Consider the following 20,153-nt stretch of genomic DNA (forward strand, 5'->3'; position numbering starts at 1 on the left):
CAACCCTGCATCTGCAGGTAACCTTGACAAATAAGAGTTTGTCCCTCAAAGACAAAGGGGCCATAAAAGTACCGTATATCAAGGTATTAACGGGCCTATAGGTTATTTTTAGGGAACCGCTGTACAACATATTTATGAATATCTTTGAATTTGTATTAATATTTTGACTGTGAAATCAAGGAGTGTTTTAGTGTACACCCTGGGTTTTTTTTGCTATGGAAAATGCATTCAAAATTAGAACATTTCCAAGGTCGACCATCATCTGAGAACAGATTGTGCTCGACCATACTGTTACAATTGTACCCACGTAGAAAGTTTTATACATTAAATTGTTTGAGTCAGCAGCTTGAAGAAGGTGTGAATACTCATTATGGAGTCATTGTTTAATGGTTCATAATTCAATTCTCAGTTTTATTTGATACATTTTACTATTGTAATACCAGTGGGCAAGTAACCTTTAAGCTATATAATTTTGCCTTGTTGTAACACAGGGACTATATTTCATCAGTGCCTCTCCCGTTCCTTAAGCACAGCAAAAGGTCACTGTTTAATTCTATTGTGCATCCTTAGCCCCCAATATTTCCTTTTCACCTCTCCTGATCTGCAGCCACCAAGATTACAACTGCACCATACGTATTGTGAAGATGAGGAATAGAAGAAGAGCTGCACTCCAGGGATGCCTCTGACAATGGTGCAGCCTTGGCCTAGATGCAAAATGCACTGTCTTAGTGAGTGTACATTTACTGTGGCTCAACATGTGCTTGTTCTCATTAGGTGCCTCTGTCTCTGATAGAAACACTAAAAAAAAGCATATTATCAGAAAGAAGGATGGAAATGTGTAGTACAGAAGGAATAGGAAGAGAGAACAAATAAGTAGACAAGAGTGAAGAGGCTGAAAGCGAAAGAAAATTTTGGGTAGGAACATTAGGAGGACAGCTTCAGGGAAAGTGTGTATATGGACAAGTGGGTTGTGTGAGTGTTTTAACACCTATGTCATTACATTAGGCCCACTCCTGCTAAGATGGCTGGGTTTCATGATAAGTGCTTTAATTGGTACCTCAAGGAATAGAACCAACTGAACAATAGTGAAGGGGTGCAATACGGGTGGGCTGTGGGGTCAGGATAACACACAAATACTCTCTAAAATCATTTTTTTTTCTTGTAAGGAATCAGTGTGAACCATTCTCTTTACCACTCTTTCCACCACACAATTCACAGTGAACTACGTTAGGTCTCCAGGTTGGTTTGAAACCATGCTCCTTATGATGCACGGTCATGGTTACAAGGTGGTCTCCAATTGTCCATGTCACATTCTTAGCCGACTATATCATCCGCAAGGGGAGATCTTGCAGTTTAATTGTATAAGCGCACTTTGCACACGCCAATATCACGGACCCGAGTCGATTTCAGCTTCTGCAATCTCAAGCGCTGTGAGTGCTTCGACTGCCCTAATTTTAATGGTTTTATGGTAAATGATATTTAATTCGATTGGCTGGGAGTCGGCTATGTTCCATCCAACAACGGCACAAAGGCCCCCTTATGTGCAAGGTCTCAGAAAATACCAAAGGAGAAAACTCCACCCATGCACACAGTTACACTGTCTACCAAAATGTATCCATCCAACCATCCATCCATTCATCCGTTTTCTGCACTTATCCGGGGTCGGGTCACAAGGGCAGCAACCTCCGCAGAGAAAGCATAGACTTCGCTCTCCTTAGCCACTTTGTCCAACTCTTCCAGGTGGATCTCGAGACGTTCTCAGGCCAACTGGGAGGAAAAGTCTCCCCAGCGCCTTCCATGGCCTCCTGCCAGTGGGACTTGCCCAGAACACCTAACCAGGGAGGCTTCCAGGAGGCATCCTAACCAGATATTGAGCCTCATCTGGCTCCTCACTGAAATAAAAAGTACTGGTACTTGACTTTTGGTTGCACATGATTAAAATGTGTTAAACTGATACGTATCATTTGTTTATTTTTTTAGGAAAGCAGGCAAATCACATAGGTTTACCGCATTTTAATCATGTGTAACCAATCTTTATGTTCGACTGAAGTAAATCCAATCCAGATATTTTTTTTTTCTTCAGTGCAGACTCTGATCCACTCCCGGATGATCGAGCTTCTCAACCTACAAGGCCAGCCAATGTGAACGTTTGCAAGTGTTGAAAATTTCCTTGTGACAAGAAACAACGTTAAAACTGTTGCAGAACATCTAGAAAACATTTGGCAAATGTTTGCGACCTTGAATCAACCCTGATGAACCCTTACTACAACTCAACATACGCTACCTTCGCCCCTGAGTGGTATACAGGCTTTAAGCAGGCACGGATTTTCCAGTTATGTTTAACTAAGTTATGCTTGTCTTGCTCTAGGACACAGCTTACTTGAGTTTCCCAGACACAACAGTGCATGAATACATTAAATTAAAAGGAGAAATAGACACGTTAAAGAAAAAGATCCTGGAATTGAAGATGAACTGATTGGATTGCAAAGATTCGGTGTCCGATGATGACATTCGCCTCTGTTAAAATTGTATAAGCGCACTTTGCACACGCTAAACTACCCATTACATCATTTTGAGGCAGCCCCACTTTATATTTACAGCTTTACATTTATCTATCTGGTATTTAAGAAATAAAATGGTATTTTATAGTTTTGAATCTGAACTTTTTTGTCAATGCATCATGTGCTCGAGCTCAACACACGGCCACGCAACTTCCACTCAATTTCATATACTGTATATATATATATATATATAGATATAGATATACATATAGATATACATATATATATATATATATATATATATATATATATATATATATATATATATATATATCATCCAGGAGCCTATCCCAGCTGTCTTCGGGCAGTAGGCGGGGGACACCCTGAATTGGTTGCCAGCCACTCGCAGGGCACACAGAGACAAACATCCGCACTCACAATCACACCTAGCAATTTTAGAGAGTCCAATCAACTTACCAGGCATGTTTTTGGAACGTGGGAAGAAACCGGAGTACCTGGAGAAAACCCACGCAGGCACTGGGAGAACATGCAAACTCCACACAGGGAGACCGGAGCCGGGATCGAACCCACGACCTCTGAACTGTGAGGCGGACGTGCTAACCAGTCGACCACTGTGCCGCCAACTCGGGGTTAAATAGTTAAAAACAAAAAAAAGTCACGCAAGGAAGGTTGAAGGCAGTCAGGTCGGTCGTCTCTGCCTATGAGGTGTCCCTTATTTATTTTTCAGGGAGTTGGCAGCCCTACTTAGCATACAAGGTGGGGTAGTGGTTACGGAGATGCCATCAAGTCTACTACAACCACTTCAAAACAATGTGTAGGGGACCCGTGCTATTTGATTTAACAAGGACATGCCAAGACCCAAACTCCTGATAAGGAGCCACTCTTTGTCACCTGGACTCCTCTCCAGTCCACAAGTATGGACTCGAACGGCCTTAAAACAGACTTCATGGAGCTTCCCCCCAGCGGGAAGCCAGAAGGTGTCTCTCACAAACCCAGATAAACATCGACAGTGCTGGAGGAAAACCGACCCCAAGAGGTCGACATGGAAACTGCAGCATTGAACTTCCTATGCTTTTGATCAATCAAAATTACCTTGAAATGAAACACATTTAAATGTATGTTGGTGTATTGCTTACTGTGTGCTGCTAACTTTGCATTTTATGAATCTGCTACTCTATGGTAATAATCATTTTCCTGGTCCGGTTTATGAATGTAGATATAGGCTTAAACTCACTTCTTTGACTCATAAACTTTGGACGCAGTCAGAACGAGATGTTTCCAGCTGAAGTATGAAAATTCATGCCAGTTATGGATTGTGAATTGCAATAAGGTTTAAAACAGGACAATATAATAGACTCAAATCTAACTTTATTATCATGAATTGAGATTCACCTGAAACCTGAGCTGGAGGTGGGGTGGACACCTCATCCCCTCCCCTTTTTCTTAAGGAGATAAAAAGTTTTGGTCTTTGTCTCCCTTGCTCTCACTGAACTTCGAGCTCCCCAGAAAAACTCTCTCTCTGAACTTCAAGCTCTCTCAACTTGACGCCCTCTCAAGAAAAAACCTCTTCAAGAATCGGCTCTTCAAAAATCTCTCTTTCTCTCCAAAGCTCTCCCCCACTTCTCAAACTCCCTTTTTCGCTTCTCAACATTTTGATCTTTTGGCTGCATTTTTGCTGGCTCGTCCACGCGCCCGAAAACCAACCGCGGTCGACCTGAAAAGCTAAATTGGACCACTCCGAACCTCGTCACCACACATGTGGCAGACGCGCTGGACTCCGGCCCATGGGCAGCAACCGCTGAAGCAACACGCCGGTTCTGTCCCGTTTGGACCCCCAACCCCACGGGTCATCTGCGAACCCAACAAAGCTTGGTCCTGCTCCAAGCAGCCTCCTTCTATTTTTTGATTTTTTTGGTTGTTCTTCCAACTGCAAATGAGTGAAGGTCCTCTCCCCCCTCTTCGCTCATCACGTGAGCTTCAGCAAATGTAAGTGACTACGATGTGACTCGCCGAGGCTTTTCACAGTGGGTGCAGACAAATTGATAGTTAACGCTAGCTTACTTTGTGCATTTCATAACTATTTTATCAATATTTATCAGAATGTCTTGTTTCAACTAGTGCACTTACATAGAACATATTCTTGAAAAAAAATCTGTTTGGGTTGACTTCCACTTAAGGAAGGTGTTTTTAGAGAAATCTCAAAATTGAAAATTTTAACCATCTGCTTTTTAGTTGTTGTTTTTTTTCGTCCATTACTGGAAATGTAATGGGCGACGTGGACTCTCTAGCCAGAGCAAGTCACATATGCCGAGTTGTCTTGAGAAAATGAATGCTTTTCCCTGGCAGATTAAGTGTGCTTGGGTGTAAAACACTCCTTCATTATGTATTGAGCAAGGAGTGCAACTCCTCATTCCTGCCGTTAAACAGTTATCTTTTCACTACAGGCAATTTTGACTGACATGTACTGTGCCATCCACCAAGATGATTCTTTTAGCTCTGTACAATTTTTATTTGAGAGTAACACTGCGCTTAAATCAGTGATTCTTTTCCAAGTCTCTCAGCCTGAAGATCTTTACCTTTGTCTGTAGCATGTCTTCAGGAGAAGATGGATAAAAGAGGTACCGTATGTATAAATAGAACAGTGAATAAAGATGGCAGAGTGAGTGCAAGGGCAGAATGATAGGTACAGGATATGGAGGATTGTCGTGGTAACTAAAAGCAGAGTGGTAAAATAATGGACGGGAGATGTACATGTTTAAACAGCGGCATCCAGCGCAAACAAAGAGAGGTTAGAAGGGGCAAGGGGAGTGAGGATATGCTGCTGAAAGAAATAACTATTAGCCATGAAAGACGGTATTTTCAATTTATCAAAGTGTATAGTGTATAGTAGTGCATAATACAGTAAAAAAGTCTTCGTAAACTTCTCAAACTGAATCACCTGCACAGTTTTTTGGTACGCTCAATTAACTCACAATCTGGTTTACTGACCCTTTGCCTGACTCCGAATTTTATGATGTAAAATAAAATTAAATCAGAAAGATGCACTGTAGGGAGACAAGCAATTTAGCTTCAAAACTCTCTCTGTTTGATACAGTATGTTGATTGTCGTTAAGTCATCACAGTGTCCACGTTCGGTTACACTGACATTTTGCCCACGGACTGCATCAGAATGTGAAGAACAATTTAAACCTGCATAGAGGTTATTTAGAAATAGAATGTGTCCATTGACCAGTCATGTGTGCAGTCCGCCTTTTGCCCAAAGTCAGCTGGGATAGGCTCCAGCTCCCTGTGACCCTGAACAGGATAAGCGGTATTGAAAATGAGTGGATGGGTGTTAGCTGGCACCAATCTTGTCATCTTGTGAGCCAATCCAAATCTCAATGGTTGGTGGACAAAAGTGATATGCACAGCAGGTTTGGTTTTCTCAACAAGTCAGCATGTGAGTGTTTCAACAGGACCTTTGTGTCACTTACTTGTCTTCTGACAAGACGGTAGTGTGCAGTTATTGTTCACACCCTGGGAAAAGAGACAACAATAGAAACAGCTTGCAAGCCAGCAAAAGATATCTGCTTGGATTGCATTAAACTACTACAAGTACAAACTATCAGTGAGATCTACTCCTGTTACCAACCTTCCTCTTGGTTATGTGGCCACACACTCAGTCATGAAATGTTTTATTACATTTATTTCACTATTACAGGGTTGCACATATGCGTAGCATGTCTGCCTCACAGTCAAAGGCTATGTGTTTGAACCTTGCCTCGAACATCTCCATGAGTTGTAATGTTCCCCCGTGTTCCAAAAGATGTACCGGTACTTGTGTCTTAATTGGAGACTGTAAATATGTAATAAGTTTGAATGTGAGTGTGAATAGTTGTTTGTCTTTAAGTGCCCTGTGGAGGGCTGGTGACCAGTTGGTGACCACCACCCAAAGTCAGCTATGATAGCCTTTAGCTAACCTGTGATCCTGAACTGGATAAGATGAAGAATAGTTCCACACAACTAAGAACTAACTAAGGTCAAGATTAAAGGATTTTATAAGTTTGGAGTATGGAGTGGAGTGACACCCCCCCCAAAAAAAACTATTTCCAAAAACATTTCTTATAAAAATCAATTCTCTCACATCTGTTGAGAGTAAAACTGAATCATATCATCTGTGTTGTGTTCTCACCAAATTCTTTGTACACACTACAATATAAAGTCTTAAGGCGAACTAAGTAACTGTCTTGAGATCAGCCTCCAGGAGCACAGGACCTTTCATGGAGAGCTTTAAAGTTGTAGCGTTAGACTGTTTAACAAGTACAATTGCATACTGATGCACAACAGCTGAGCTATAAACTCTTAATAAGACAAAAACATTCGTGAAACCATCCTGCAAAGTTTCCAATATAGTGTTTCGTTGGTTGTGGAAAGCCCAATGAGAAAATATTAACAGCTCAATAAGAGTAACATTTATGGCATTGATTGCAAATAAAGAAGATACACTGGCAAGGACACATTTATGACTGCACAAGTCAAAATTAGCCAAAGGAATTAAAAGCCTATGATTAAATGAAAAATCGTTACGTGGTGACCATCTAAGATGCTTAACTTGCTTATTAAGTATCTAATTTAAAGTAGTACACCAGTGGTCAACAAGTAATTTAGTGATAAAAAATAATGCTTGAAATATCAATAATTGGCAGAAGGTGGCACATGTGGCTAGCACGTATCCCTCACAGTCAAAAGAGTTCTGATTTGGAAACCTGGCTGGATTCTTTCTGTTTCCCCTGTGTGTGTCTGTGTGTGTATGCATGTTTTTTGTTTTTTTGGGGTGGGGGTGGGGGGGTCGGGGGAACTCTGGCTTCCTCCAACTTACAAATATGATTAACTATGTTAATTGAAGACTTGCCCTAAAAGTGTGAACATGAATGTGTCCCTTGATTGACTGTCAATCTCCTTGCCACCCCGAGTCATCTGGAATACCAGCTTGCCTGAAACTAATACGTTACTATGATGTACGTATTAGTTTATTAATACTATTGTCCAGAGATGGGCACTTTACCCTATTTTGCCGGTCCATTCTCCACACTCTGGGCACCCTTCTGTCATCATTACTCCATTCTTATTCATAAAAATACTCGTCCTCAGTCCCCGTTCGGCCTCGTCCTTTTAAAGGGCTTCCGTCCTTACATTGCGTGTGGCCACCCCACCCCCGCCCCACATCTGTGTAGGACACCGTGGGAGAAAGGCAGAGGCATTGGAATTCAAAAACATTATTTCAATCTTGTTAGCTAATTCTGATAGCTCATTTTCTATACACATCCACTTAGCAGTTGGGAGTATCGTGAGTGGATTGAATTGTTTACAACTGTTTAAGAGTCAACCAGGATAGCATTTAGCTAGGGGACATCATGAGAATATTCAAGATTGCATTATAATGCAATAGTATTGTGTTTTACTGCAAAACCTTTGCTTTATAACGCAAAATGTTTTCAGTTTTTATTGCGTTATTTCACAGTGAAATAATTATTGCGAAATAATAACAATGTGATTTTAGGAGGAGAACAAAAGACTTCCACTTCTGGGTCGTAGCTTTAAGTGTACGGCAGCACTGGCATGAGCATGAATAACGGTTTGAAGAGGTTTTACGCTCTAGAGATGTCCCAGACAAGGACATACTTCGCATGCAAAGAGATGAGGTATCTACTAAATGTTAACCGTTAGTTAACAAAACAAAATTGCTTTGCACCTTTTTCTCGTCAGTGAAATGGGCGTTCTTTGGCGTAATCCATGGTGTTACATGTATTGAGCCACTAGAGGGCAGACTATGCCTCTGAGTTTGGTATCGCAGCAAAGAACAGTGGTCTAACCTTTTAAAACAACCCAACACAACACATCTGTCGGTACTTGACCCAGTTAAGGGCGATTACAAGGACGGACGAAAACTCACTACCGTCCTTGCTTAGGCTGTATTTAAAAAAAAAATACTTCTCATTCTCCGTACTCTGTCCCAAAATGGGCATCCACCCGTCCAAAATGGGCATCCACCCGGGACGGATGAACGGTCCGTTACGTCCCCGGGACGGAATGCCCATCTCTCCTACTGTCTATCCACTGCTAATCCTGTTGTAGCGAAAATGGTGGTCACTCATAAGAGTGTCAATAGTTTGTAGCGGCCGGGAGCAATGCCTGCATTGCTCCTGCCCGCCTCTAGAGGCACCACGTCAAAGTTTTATGTTATTTAAAGGGGAATTTGACGAAAAACCTCTTTAAATCAGTCATAAAATGTGAAGCTACAATAAAATAAGTTGTGAGCTCTTGGAATAAAATAGAAGTTAATACCTTGACCCAAACACACAATTCACACTTGACTTCTGTATATGGACAATGTTTATTAACTACAACTACGATATGGCAAGCTTAAATAAATGAAGAATAAAATAACAAAACAAATATTTAAATTAACTGGGAGGTAACGGAAAGGGGACGTCTGATAGGTGAGTGTAAGGACGACTAGAGTCAAGTCGGCGGACTTTATTAAATACATAAAGTTTGCTAGCGTTCACTACCAATCCATATGCACCCACTGTGAAAAGCCTCGGTGAGTCACACAGTAGTCACTTACAGTTGCTGAAGCTCACGTGATGAGTGAAGAGGGGAAGGTCCTTCACTCATTTGCACATGGAAGAAAAACCAAAAAAAGGAAAAATAGCAGAAGGCTGCTTGGAGTGGGACCAAAGCTTGGTTGGGTTCTCAGATGACCCGTGGGGTTGGGGGTCCAAATGGGACAGAACCGGCGTGTTGCTTCAGCGGTTGCTGCCCAAGGGCCGGAGTCCAGCACGTCTGCCACATGTGTGGTGCCGAGGTTCGGAGTGGTCCAATTTAGTCCGGCCGCTGCGCAACACTGGGGGCAATACTGGCGTGTTGCTTCAGTGTTTGCTGCCCCGCTGGAGTTTGGCGCGTCTACCACGTGTGCGGCGATGGAGTTTTGGAGGACTCCAATTTTGAGCTTTGTGCGTGTCTACTGTGGGTGATTTTCGGGCGCGTGGACGCGCCAGCAAAAATGCAGCCAAAAGATCAAAAACTTGAGAAGTTAAAGAGAGAGTTTGATACGTTTCTTTCGAGGGGGGGGGGATCTTGTGTTTTTGGAGAGAGCGTGAAGTTCAGAGAGAGAGAGAGAGAGAGAGAGAGAGAGAGAGAGAGAGAGAGAGAGAGACAAAGGCCAAGCCTTTTTCTCCTTAAGAAAAAGGGGAGGGGGTGAGGTGTCCACCCCACCTCCAGCTCAGGTTTCAGGTGATTCTCAATTCATGACCATGACAATAAAGTTAGATTTGAGTCTATTAAATTGTCCAGCATTGTCAATGTTCGTCGGGCTGCCCCTCTGCTGAGGAGGCTCCAAAAAGTCTGTTTTAAGGCCGTTCGAATCCACATCTGTTGTCTGGAGAGGGGCCCAGGTGGCGAAGAGTGGCTCCTTATCAGGAGTTTGTGTTCTAACTTGTCTTTGTAAAAACAATTGTCGGGGTCCCCTGGTGATTCAATTATTTTCAAGTGAGGCTGCAGCAGACTTGATGGCATCTGGCCGAATCTTGTCTCCAGCTGCTGAAGATGTGGTCCACGTGAAGGCTTATTCGCTACACTGTTCAGAATCACAGGGATCTGGAGCTTATCCCAACTGATGTCAGGCGAAAGCCAGACTACGACCTGGACTGGTCGCCAGTCAGTCGCAGCAGGGCACATATGAAGACAGACAACCATTCATGGCAAATACGCATGGTCCGTCACAGACTCGAACCTGAACCCATGAAACCTGCTCTCTCCCAGCAGCTTAAACAGGGAAGCCGGGGCTTCCCTCTCCCCAACCACATTTGCCAGCTGGTCTCCCCATGCAACACACCATTTTCTGACCGTGGATGTGCTGATTGTCATCCTGGCAGCATCTCACTTCTTGCTGCTAGAAGACCACAACAGGATACCACAACACATGCAGTGAATGCCTCTTGCTTATGTACACAGCACATGTGGACCGATTAGGTAAACTATAATGCAACTGGTGAGAGTATACAGTGTTTCATGACACGGATGTTAAATCACATTGTTCCTTGGAATTGTTAAACTGCTTGAGACTCCTCTCAAGTATTCTGGGATAGGAGGCTAAGGATTGTGAACTCCCTCCGGTCATGCTTTGTAAAAGTGAGACCACCTACCGCTTTAATAACTTTGAGGTATTCAAAGTGAAGCTAGCTCACCCTTGGGCACCTACCACTGAGGCGTTTTATGATTACCTCAGCAACGTCAGCCTCAGTGAAGGACATGTCTCCTTCTTCTATGAATAGTGTGTCACTGGAATTGAGGATCTCAAATTAGTTGCTCCACAGCACATATATCCTCAGTTGTAGTCAATGAACGAAGCAACCTTTTGACATGACAACTTAACATAAACTACCCTGGACTACAATTAATGTTATGTGCCAATATACTGTACGTAGAATATATATATATATATATATATATATATATATATATATATATATATATATATATAAGGCTTGAAACAACTTTTTTGAAGAGTCCTTGCTAATCAATGACTTCATTCGAGGGGCAAATTAGTAATTTTAAGGAGCGTGAGGATAAAACAGTTCGGATAATGGATGGATTTTTTCTTCCCAGTTAAGCCCAGGGACCTGAAGCAAGGATTTTATTGAAACAATAAAAATATGACAATATAATAGGGCAGTTGAATGTATCGCTGCAGCAATCGAATATTTCAGTATTCAAGTATCCTACTGAGATTTCTAGACAATAATTGTTGTTAATTATTGTAAAGGATATTGATATGTACGTAATGCATCTCAATTTATAGCAAAAAACAATTGGTCTCCTTTTTTACGTAATCAACAGACTTTATCTATTAAATCCTTACTAAAAAACTGTGCATAGAAGCAAACTGTAATTTATTGCAAAGAAACATTTTCAAATATGAATTTAGAATATTTCAGTATTCAAGTATCCTACTGAGATTTCTAAACAATAATTGTTGTTAATTCTTGTAAAGGATATTGATATGTACGTAATGCATCTCAATTTATGGCAAAAAACAATTGGTCTCCTTTTTTTGGCACACTTTGCAACAAAGCCAAATTCAAATACGATATTAGTTGTGTTTCTGGCCTCATCTCAGAGCAAAATACCCTGCTCAAATTACCTCCATGGGGCCTCGCAAATCAACGCTGCTGGAATGTGGTTCTTGTGGGTAGAACTAAACCTGGAAGCGAGAAGTTTTGAGAATTGTTTCTGAAAAAAATATAAGAAAGATGCCTGCAGCTGAGTCTGCTTTGATCATTTTGTTCGTTGTATTTTACAGTAGAAGAAAAGCATCCGTCCATCCATTATCAATACAGCTTATCCTCACAAGGGTCGCAATTTTAGATCATGTTTTCCAACCTGTGGAGCCAAGGCAAGTATTTTGCATCAGAAAAACCTCTTGGTAAACCGCAAAACAAAAATAAGAAAAAGTGCATACTGAAATAATGATCTTTTCTCAGGTTAGTCCTTACTCACTGTGAAATTTAGGCTTGTATAGTTGAACACAAAGCTTGTTTAAGTTAAACCATGACTTAATCTGTTCTATGAATGGCAACAGATGGATACACAGGTTGGTTGTACCTTTTGCCATCCATATGAAGAGCAGATGTTTGTTATGCCAGCAGGCATATAGCACTGGCATAGATAGAAAATACAATAATAATAGTTTGAATAACGATGTAATAATAATAATAGTCATTAAAAATGCTGTGAATATACACTTTTACTTTTAACTACAAGACAACAGATTTCTCTAAGAGTCGAAAACCGCGACCACAGAGAGAAAGAAACACAAAGTGAAGAGTTAAATATCACAATAGCTGAAAATGTACCAGATCTCTTATGACACTGAGCAATCTTTTAATAGCTTTGAAAGTGTAATCAAAGTGAATATTATCTTTGAAAAACATTTTACGTTTTGTGTTGGATTTCATTAGATTATGTACTTTGCACCCTGTCATGCCACTGACGACGGTGAATACACTGACCTGCAAATTGAGTGTATCTCATGTGTGTCTTCATCCTTGCGTGCGGTGTCCGTCAGACTGTCACCCAGAGCCATTAGACACTGAGCAAAGCCCTTGTAAATGTTATGGCACCTTCTTGTTGAAACTGCCGCAACAGAGAAAGGGCTCAGCACTGGAAATACACAAGGAATCAAAACCACAATATTAATTTAGAATTGAAGCGCATAGCATCCATTTTCCAAGAGTTTATTTATTTTTGTTCAGTGTGCATACATGTTTTTATGCTTGACTTCATCATATATAATATAATAACCAGAGCTGGGCAGTCCGTCCCAGGGGCGGAACGGTCCGTCCATTTTTGGGGCGGAGGACGGGGGGTGACATGTTTGAAAAATGGGACTAAGCAAGGGCGGAAGTGGATTTTAGTCAGGCCCACTAATCGGACCTTATGCGTGTCATGTGGTCACGAGGCGGCCAAAGTTCACCTCAACCTAATCGGCGAAAGGCTTCTTTAGGCTTCTTTTACACTCCTGCGTCGGCGCGGGCGACAACTGCCGCATTGCATCACGTGACCGACACGTTGGCGACAGATCTGCGACACATGCCGCGCACACGTCAGAAATTGTTGCTGCGTATACGACTCCGCGCGCATTCTCTCTCATGATCGGCCCGTTATGGCACATGTAATGATGAACAGTGTGTGTGTGTGTGTGTGTAAAGAAGCTACACAGTAACGTACCACCTTCGCCGCCACCTTCCAGATCCTTTTGGCAGTACAATTAAATACATCATCTAGTCATCTAGATCCCTTTTCTGTAGCAGGCACGATATCCATTGTTGTCGCTGTCTTTTTGATCGTTGCTCAACAGTAAAAACGCCGACCGGAATTGGCCATAAAAGACAGAGGAAATTCCGCCCTGCGTTGTCTTGTCAGTAGCCGTAGCAGCGGCCCCCAACTTGGAATGAAACTAACACATTTTCGAAACAACGCATGTGGGTTGTGCGCAAGTACAAAGGTAAACTGCGCGCAGCCCTGCTGCTGTGACATGGTTGTGCACTTAGTCTGCACGGAGGGAAAGGAAGAAGAAGAGAAGGGATGAAGAAGAAGGAGCGCTGGCGTTTGCCCGCGGGATATTTGAAAGCTGAATTCTGCAGCCGCTTCATTCGCGCACATTGGAGAGGGAGAGTTTTGCTTGGTAGAAGACGACGACTGGCAAAACAAAAAAACAGCACAAAGTGGTGGGTGGCAGACTTAAGGACGGAACCGCTTTCAAAGGACGGGGTCGGGGGCCGATAATTATTATAAATAAGGACGGAGCGACGAGGCCGGAAGTGTACTCAGGTCGGGACGGAGGACGGACCGTCAAAAAAGAGTCAAGTGCCCAGCTCTGATAATAGTGTAAACTGATTTGAATTATTTTAGTCACATATTAGATTTGAAGACTAGATTTAATAACACAACCAGAGCTGGGCATTCCGTCTATGTGACGTACCGCTCCATCTATCCGCCTATGATGGACGCCCATTTTGCAGAAGGTTGACGAATGACGGGAAACATTTTAAAATTGAAAAAGCATAGTGGGAAGCCTATGTATTCAATCCGTCTTTCGTCTGCGAGGCTTTGATGGGCGCGGTGAGCGCAGCTAGGAACAGTAGTGAGTTGTTGTTGCTTGGGCCACAGATTTGAGTGATGGACCAGGCTGTAAAAGCAGCGAGGCCCAATCCCAATACCTGCATTTGCACCATTGTGCCCTTCGCTTGCACGTTCCCGCGAAGGGTACAAGTGCATAGGGTGTCCAAATTCTGCGAAGTGCACTGCTCCCAACCGACAAGAATTTACTATTTTTCCTCGTCACAATCTGGAAATGTTATAGTGTGTGTTCAATGACCGCTCCGCTTGTCTGACTGGGATCTAGAAATGTAGCTGTGTGCCTTCGAGCAACTTGTCTGACTGGGAACGCTCATGCCGACACGCTGCTTATATAGAGCTCTGCCCTGCACTGCTTGTTTCTGATTGGTGGCCCTTGTCGCAGAATCAACCAACCAATCAGTGCACTGATGGGAGGGCCCCCACACACAGTGCGCGCACTGATTGGATGGTTGATTTATTTTATTTTATATATATTTTTTTTTTCAGTTTAGAAACGCTGACAGAAGACAGATTAAAATCAGAGGCGGACCGGCCTATAGGGGGTACTATTTTTTTTCGCCCCGTAAAATAAGACGAATGATGGACGACGGAAGGGTACCCACGCAGCAGACAGATGACGAATAACGAGCACTCAATTTCTTGTGAAATGCCCAGCGACACAACACGAAAAAAAAAACAAATTAAGGCATCAAGACAGTTAAAGAGGGATACACGCATAGCAATTTTTCACACTTGACATTTTCAAAATGTGAGAGCCCCTACACGACTAGTAAAAAAATATGTTTTCATGTGCGTCTTATGGTGTGATATTTTGAAAAAAGCACACTAGACACACAACAATATCTCGAATTGTGGCTCACCTTCCCCCAGAAGTTGAGGTGAACGACTTGTGAGACACATTATACAAACGCTCTACACAACCATTTGTCCCTCGATTTGTGGACAAGTAAGATCCCAAGCTGCATGTTGCTTCCTAATTGGCTGTCTTAATGGAGTTGCCAGTCATACTGTCATATAGTTTTCAACTTCCTTTTATTGTCATTTGTTTGTTGATCGGGCAGATGTATACCATGAAAATTAACTTCTGGAAAAGTTGTGAAGCATTCCCTGAAGAACACATTTTCCTCCAATTTTTAACGTTTAGCGTTAGCATTGTGTAACATCTTTCAGTTCAGTGCAGTTTTAGTGGAGGTGGTGGGAATCTGTTGTACAGTGTGTGCAGTTTGGCACTGAACAAATTAGAACTGTTAATCCTAGTGGAAATCTATTTTCTCCTCGGTGTGAGGATTGCCGCTAAGCAAGTTTATGCTCATCACTATCTTAAATAAGCTTTGTTACGGAAAAATACTCTCTGCTGATGCTGACAATATGCGCCATAAAATGAAAAGGCTATAACAAACATTTTGTCATCTGACCAGCTCTTAATTTGCGTGTGGCTTTGTAGTCTTGGAATTCTTGCAGTACAAACTTCATGAAGCAGCCACACCAATCTGCATCTTGTTATCCGTCAGTGTGAATTATCACGGCCGCTGGTGACTGTGGCGACTGTCAGCTTTAAAAGCCTCTTTCTAAAACTACTCTAAAGTGGACGCAGTGCTTACACACGAACACACAGCCCAAACTAAGGAGTCTCACCCATTTTGGAATGTGGGAGGCAGCCAAGGCGCCCTGATACAAACATGCAAACTCCAAAAAGGAAGACTGGAATCGGGATTCCAGCCGCCCAACTTCAGAAACGTGAGGCATATATAATAACCACTCACCATGTTTTTAAACTCCTGTAATTCATTTCCGTGTTCTACTATCATGACAAGCTAGGATTTCATGCAGAAGAGCAACTCTCGTCTGGGACAAAAACAGTGCTGTTTGATTAAGATGATCCTTTTTTTGCTTTTGAGTAAAAGCCTGCAAGGACTCTGAGCAGCAGTGGTTAAATGACTCTCGATAAAGATTTTACCATCACGCAATTTTTCTTCCTTTCATTAAACTCATAATATATTCCTCATCCTCCCTTCAATTAAGTAACACATAGTCAAGTAGTTTCTCAAATGCGCATGACAAATGAATATTGCTCAAGTCTGGAGCTCGGACAAGGAGAAAGCACATGAATGCATTAACAAATCACTTCTTTACTCACAAAGTGACATGGCACAAAAATAAATTCAAACATTCAACTAACAGTGAAAATTTGATCATTCTTGTGCCATCACATCATGTGCAAGGCTGCTGAAGAAGCGCAACGAATGTGTGTTGATTCACGTCACAATTCATCTCCTAACTTGTACATCTGGAAGCTCATGTCCACTGACAGGCAGCACACACCATTGATGAGCTGCCTGTTGATTTACAAACTCTGAAATGTGCCCACAGAACACACCAGAGAGGGCTGAGGTGAAACAATGACGGATGATGACAATTAAAAACACATCGTCTTATGAACATCATAGCAAACCATTACATAATAGCCTAGCAGGCGTCAATCATCCCAGCTCACAAAAGCTGTCCGACTGAGCTCATGAGATAGAATCGTATTAATGGAGCTGAAGTGGTGCAAAAGTGCTTCACTATGCAACAAAACAGCACTACGCCACACATCCCCACAATGCCGCTGGATAAGGTGCTCTCAACCAAGACACCTAACTCCTCCAAATCAGAAGACGTGGTGCTTTACGTCCATTTTAAGATAGTCTGTGGAAATGTCAATTAACTGTAGGCATAGTGAGTCTCGCCTCTGGCAGATATAAGACAGCTCCTTAAATAACTTGGACAAAATCCTACATTTTGAGGCCTATTTGGTTATTTTAATGCGAGAATTTTAAACGTCAATCGTATTGAGTATACACATACACACATATTATACTTTATATCTAAAATGATAAGCAGTTCGGACAATAGATGTGTATATATATATTTATACATATATATATGTCGTACATGATCAGGATTTTTGGAGTCGAGTTTGAAAAAAAACATACTTGATGACCGATTCAGTCTGAAGATGGAACCATATATCTATTTAAACAACTTGTACTATAACTGAGTGTGCATCCTCGGTCGCACGACTGAAACTGTGAGGTGGGAATGGTGTAGTGTTCTGTTTGTGGATTAAACTGGGGTGGAAATGAAGGAACGAGTGTAGAAATATATCATGCGTGTGAGTGAGTGTGTGTGTGGTACAATGTGGATCAACGGTTCCTCTAAGCTGCGCACATGTGCAATCACACGCTGTTCTCACGCCCTCTACACATAGTAAATGCATATAGCGCATCAAAAAAAAAAATCGAACCTGAGCTGAACCAAAATAGTTGCAATGTGATTGACAACACGTCAGTTGAAGATGCAGGGACGTATTTTGGACCAAAGAAACGGTCTTGACTTCATTTTCTTGTCAGTGCAAGTCTAGTCTAGCGTGTTTGGTGCCATGTTGCACCTGTCTGAGTGTGTTGGCACACCAAGCAGTCTCGCCCCTGACGCACCGGCTAATTTGGTGACAGAAAGTAGTTAGCGCTTGGCGTAAAAACGATTGCATTGTCATTTTTGAGCCAGGGCAATGGGCTAGTTATGTGTATTTGTGAATGGTAGAGGGTTAGGGTTCCTGCCGTGCCCCACAGCGCATCTTGCAATTTGCTGACAAAAAGTAGACAATATTTTAGATTGACTAAAAGGTGGTCTATTTTGCAGGCAGACAGATTGGACGCTCCGCGGACATGCTGGTGGTTATTTCATTCTTATATATGACACCAGCATGGGACAATCCCTCTGAATCATTGTAGAAATCGATTCATTGAACGAATTATTTTATTTAAAATCTTTAAAATATTATAATGGCACCCCCATAATGTCACTATTGGGGAAGGGAGGGGAGGATCACACCCGAAAACACGATCGGGAAGTGCATGGCGGTCTCCACTTGCCCACATCGCACACACGGCCGACTACATCATCCCAAAGGGGAGATATTGCAGTTTACATGCTAATGTCGTGCACAAACTCCCGTGAGTCTAGTTTCTGTTTCCGCATTTCAGGCACGGCATATTTGGGCCTGCGCTCTGTACCGCCCATTAAAAACTTGGGCGGTACAGAGCGCACGCTAGGGATGGGAAAAACTAGGGATTCAGGAAGGATTGGCTGGGAAAACACTACGTTCCCTCTAAATAGTGGTCTGGTCTTTTGTGGGAAAATGGAGGAAAATAATAACTAAATAGCACCACATCGGCCCCAAAAGATGCCGGCCCACCTGGCATTTGCTCACTATGCCAAATGGCCAGTCCAGCACTGCTTATACGTGAGCACATGGAGAGGGTATTCATTGTGATATTTTCAGGTGTTGAAGTGGGCAGAAGTCGAAATGTCAACATAGATTTTGGCGATGATTGATTGCCGTTTTCGGACATTATAAGTTATGTGTTTTAATTCCTTCACTGACGTCACACCAAGACATGGGGAGACGTATCAATTTTACCGATAGAAAAAGGGGCCTTGCAGGTGCAATTAGTTCATTACAGATTTCTCCAAAATGGATTGATGCTATCAAAAAAGAATGACACTTTCATTTTCTGACCAAAAAATACATAAAGAGAGTTTGTTAGTGAAAAATGGACCATCCATGACATCCTTGGTTTGGAAGAGTTTTGTTATTTCTTTCTACTAATCGTATGTGTAATGCGGTTACTGCCACCAGCCTGATTTACTTAAATGTTTTGAGGAATTTGGCTCCACACAGAACACAGGAACCTTTTTATCACAGGACCTTATGTACCTAATGTTGGTGTAAAAGAGTCTTTATGTATCAAGTAATAATATCTCTTATTAAAGTCATTGAAAAATAATTGTACCACTTGCATAGCTGAGGCAAACGAACCTGAGACTTATCACATTTGATTTTGATTGCAAACGGTTCAAGGGAAGTGGTTGTGTTGATTGTTGTTTGTTGGCTGGCTAATTCTGTATCAGTCTTACTCAAAAAGCAAATGACTGATTCCCTCATAGCTGTTTTGAGGGCTGCCTCATGGACCAAGGAAAACAGACTATGCTGCAGATCCAATTAAAAGTGTAAAAGTAAATAGCCGAAAAGCATTCTGCCAACAACAGGACTAGAGTGGAGTTGGCGATCTGCACTCTACTAAGTACCATTCTTGTTAAGGGTTATTTGTTGCTCTCAAGCTGTGAATCCTGTAAAGCCCTCTAGCATGCCCTTAATTGAGGTGCACTTCACACAGGCTACTCTCTACCCCTCACTGGTTGTGGCATTTGAATTGGTGGTGCTGGTTAATTAAGTCACAACACAACTGTTGCAGGTAAGAGTGTATGAAACCAGTCACGACTCAAGAGTGAGGTAAATCCACTGAAAATTTGAATGATGGCAGTTTACAACTAATTAAAATCCCAAATTTCTAATCTAACAAAAATGTAATATTGCGAAAGAAACAAATCATTTAGTTTCTTTCTGTCGAAATTAGATAGGAATTGGTCATCACAAAAGAATGTTTAATGAATCTTTGTAATATGAGTTTCACTTTTGGAATTGAACTGCAAACATAAATGAACTTTTTAAATTAAATTATAATTGCTTGACATGCACCTGTACCAAATATCTGCTTTGTGTTCTTGATAAGACAAAGAGCAAAAACAACTGACAAATCTAAGAGTATTCATTGAAAATAGTGGTTGGCAGTGCACTAAAAAATAACAAAGATACATTTCATAGCTGTTTCAATAAATATATTTCTGTCTCTATTATTATCATTAGCCTTTAGAAGGATGACCTACCATATTTACACTTTTTCACGAGTGGGGTAAAAAATGACCCCAATTACAATGAATGGGTTTTATGCTGTAAGCTTGAAGATATGTCTCTCATTTCAATTAAATGATGATGATTTTTATTCTTTATAATTTATTACGAGAGAATATTTTCATGTTTGGCATGTTAACTTATTACTGTTTTCA

At 41.8% G+C, this 20,153-nt stretch overlaps 1 protein-coding gene across 1 annotated transcript in view; it reads right to left on the reverse strand.

The window, feature by feature from the left end:
* The window catches only part of nrn1la (neuritin 1-like a), a 76,189-nt gene that overhangs the window by 11,835 nt on the left and 44,201 nt on the right, over positions 1-20,153 (reverse strand). The window contains exon 2 of the mRNA XM_086028828.1: positions 12,575-12,725. Within this exon, the coding sequence (XP_085884954.1) occupies positions 12,575-12,725 (151 nt within the window). The remainder of the gene's footprint in view (positions 1-12,574; positions 12,726-20,153) is intronic.

This window comes from Filicampus tigris, chromosome 4, assembly GCF_054856515.1.
Source record: "Filicampus tigris isolate MCC_2025a chromosome 4, RoL_Ftig_1.0, whole genome shotgun sequence".
Classification (NCBI taxonomy): Eukaryota; Metazoa; Chordata; class Actinopteri; order Syngnathiformes; family Syngnathidae; genus Filicampus; species Filicampus tigris.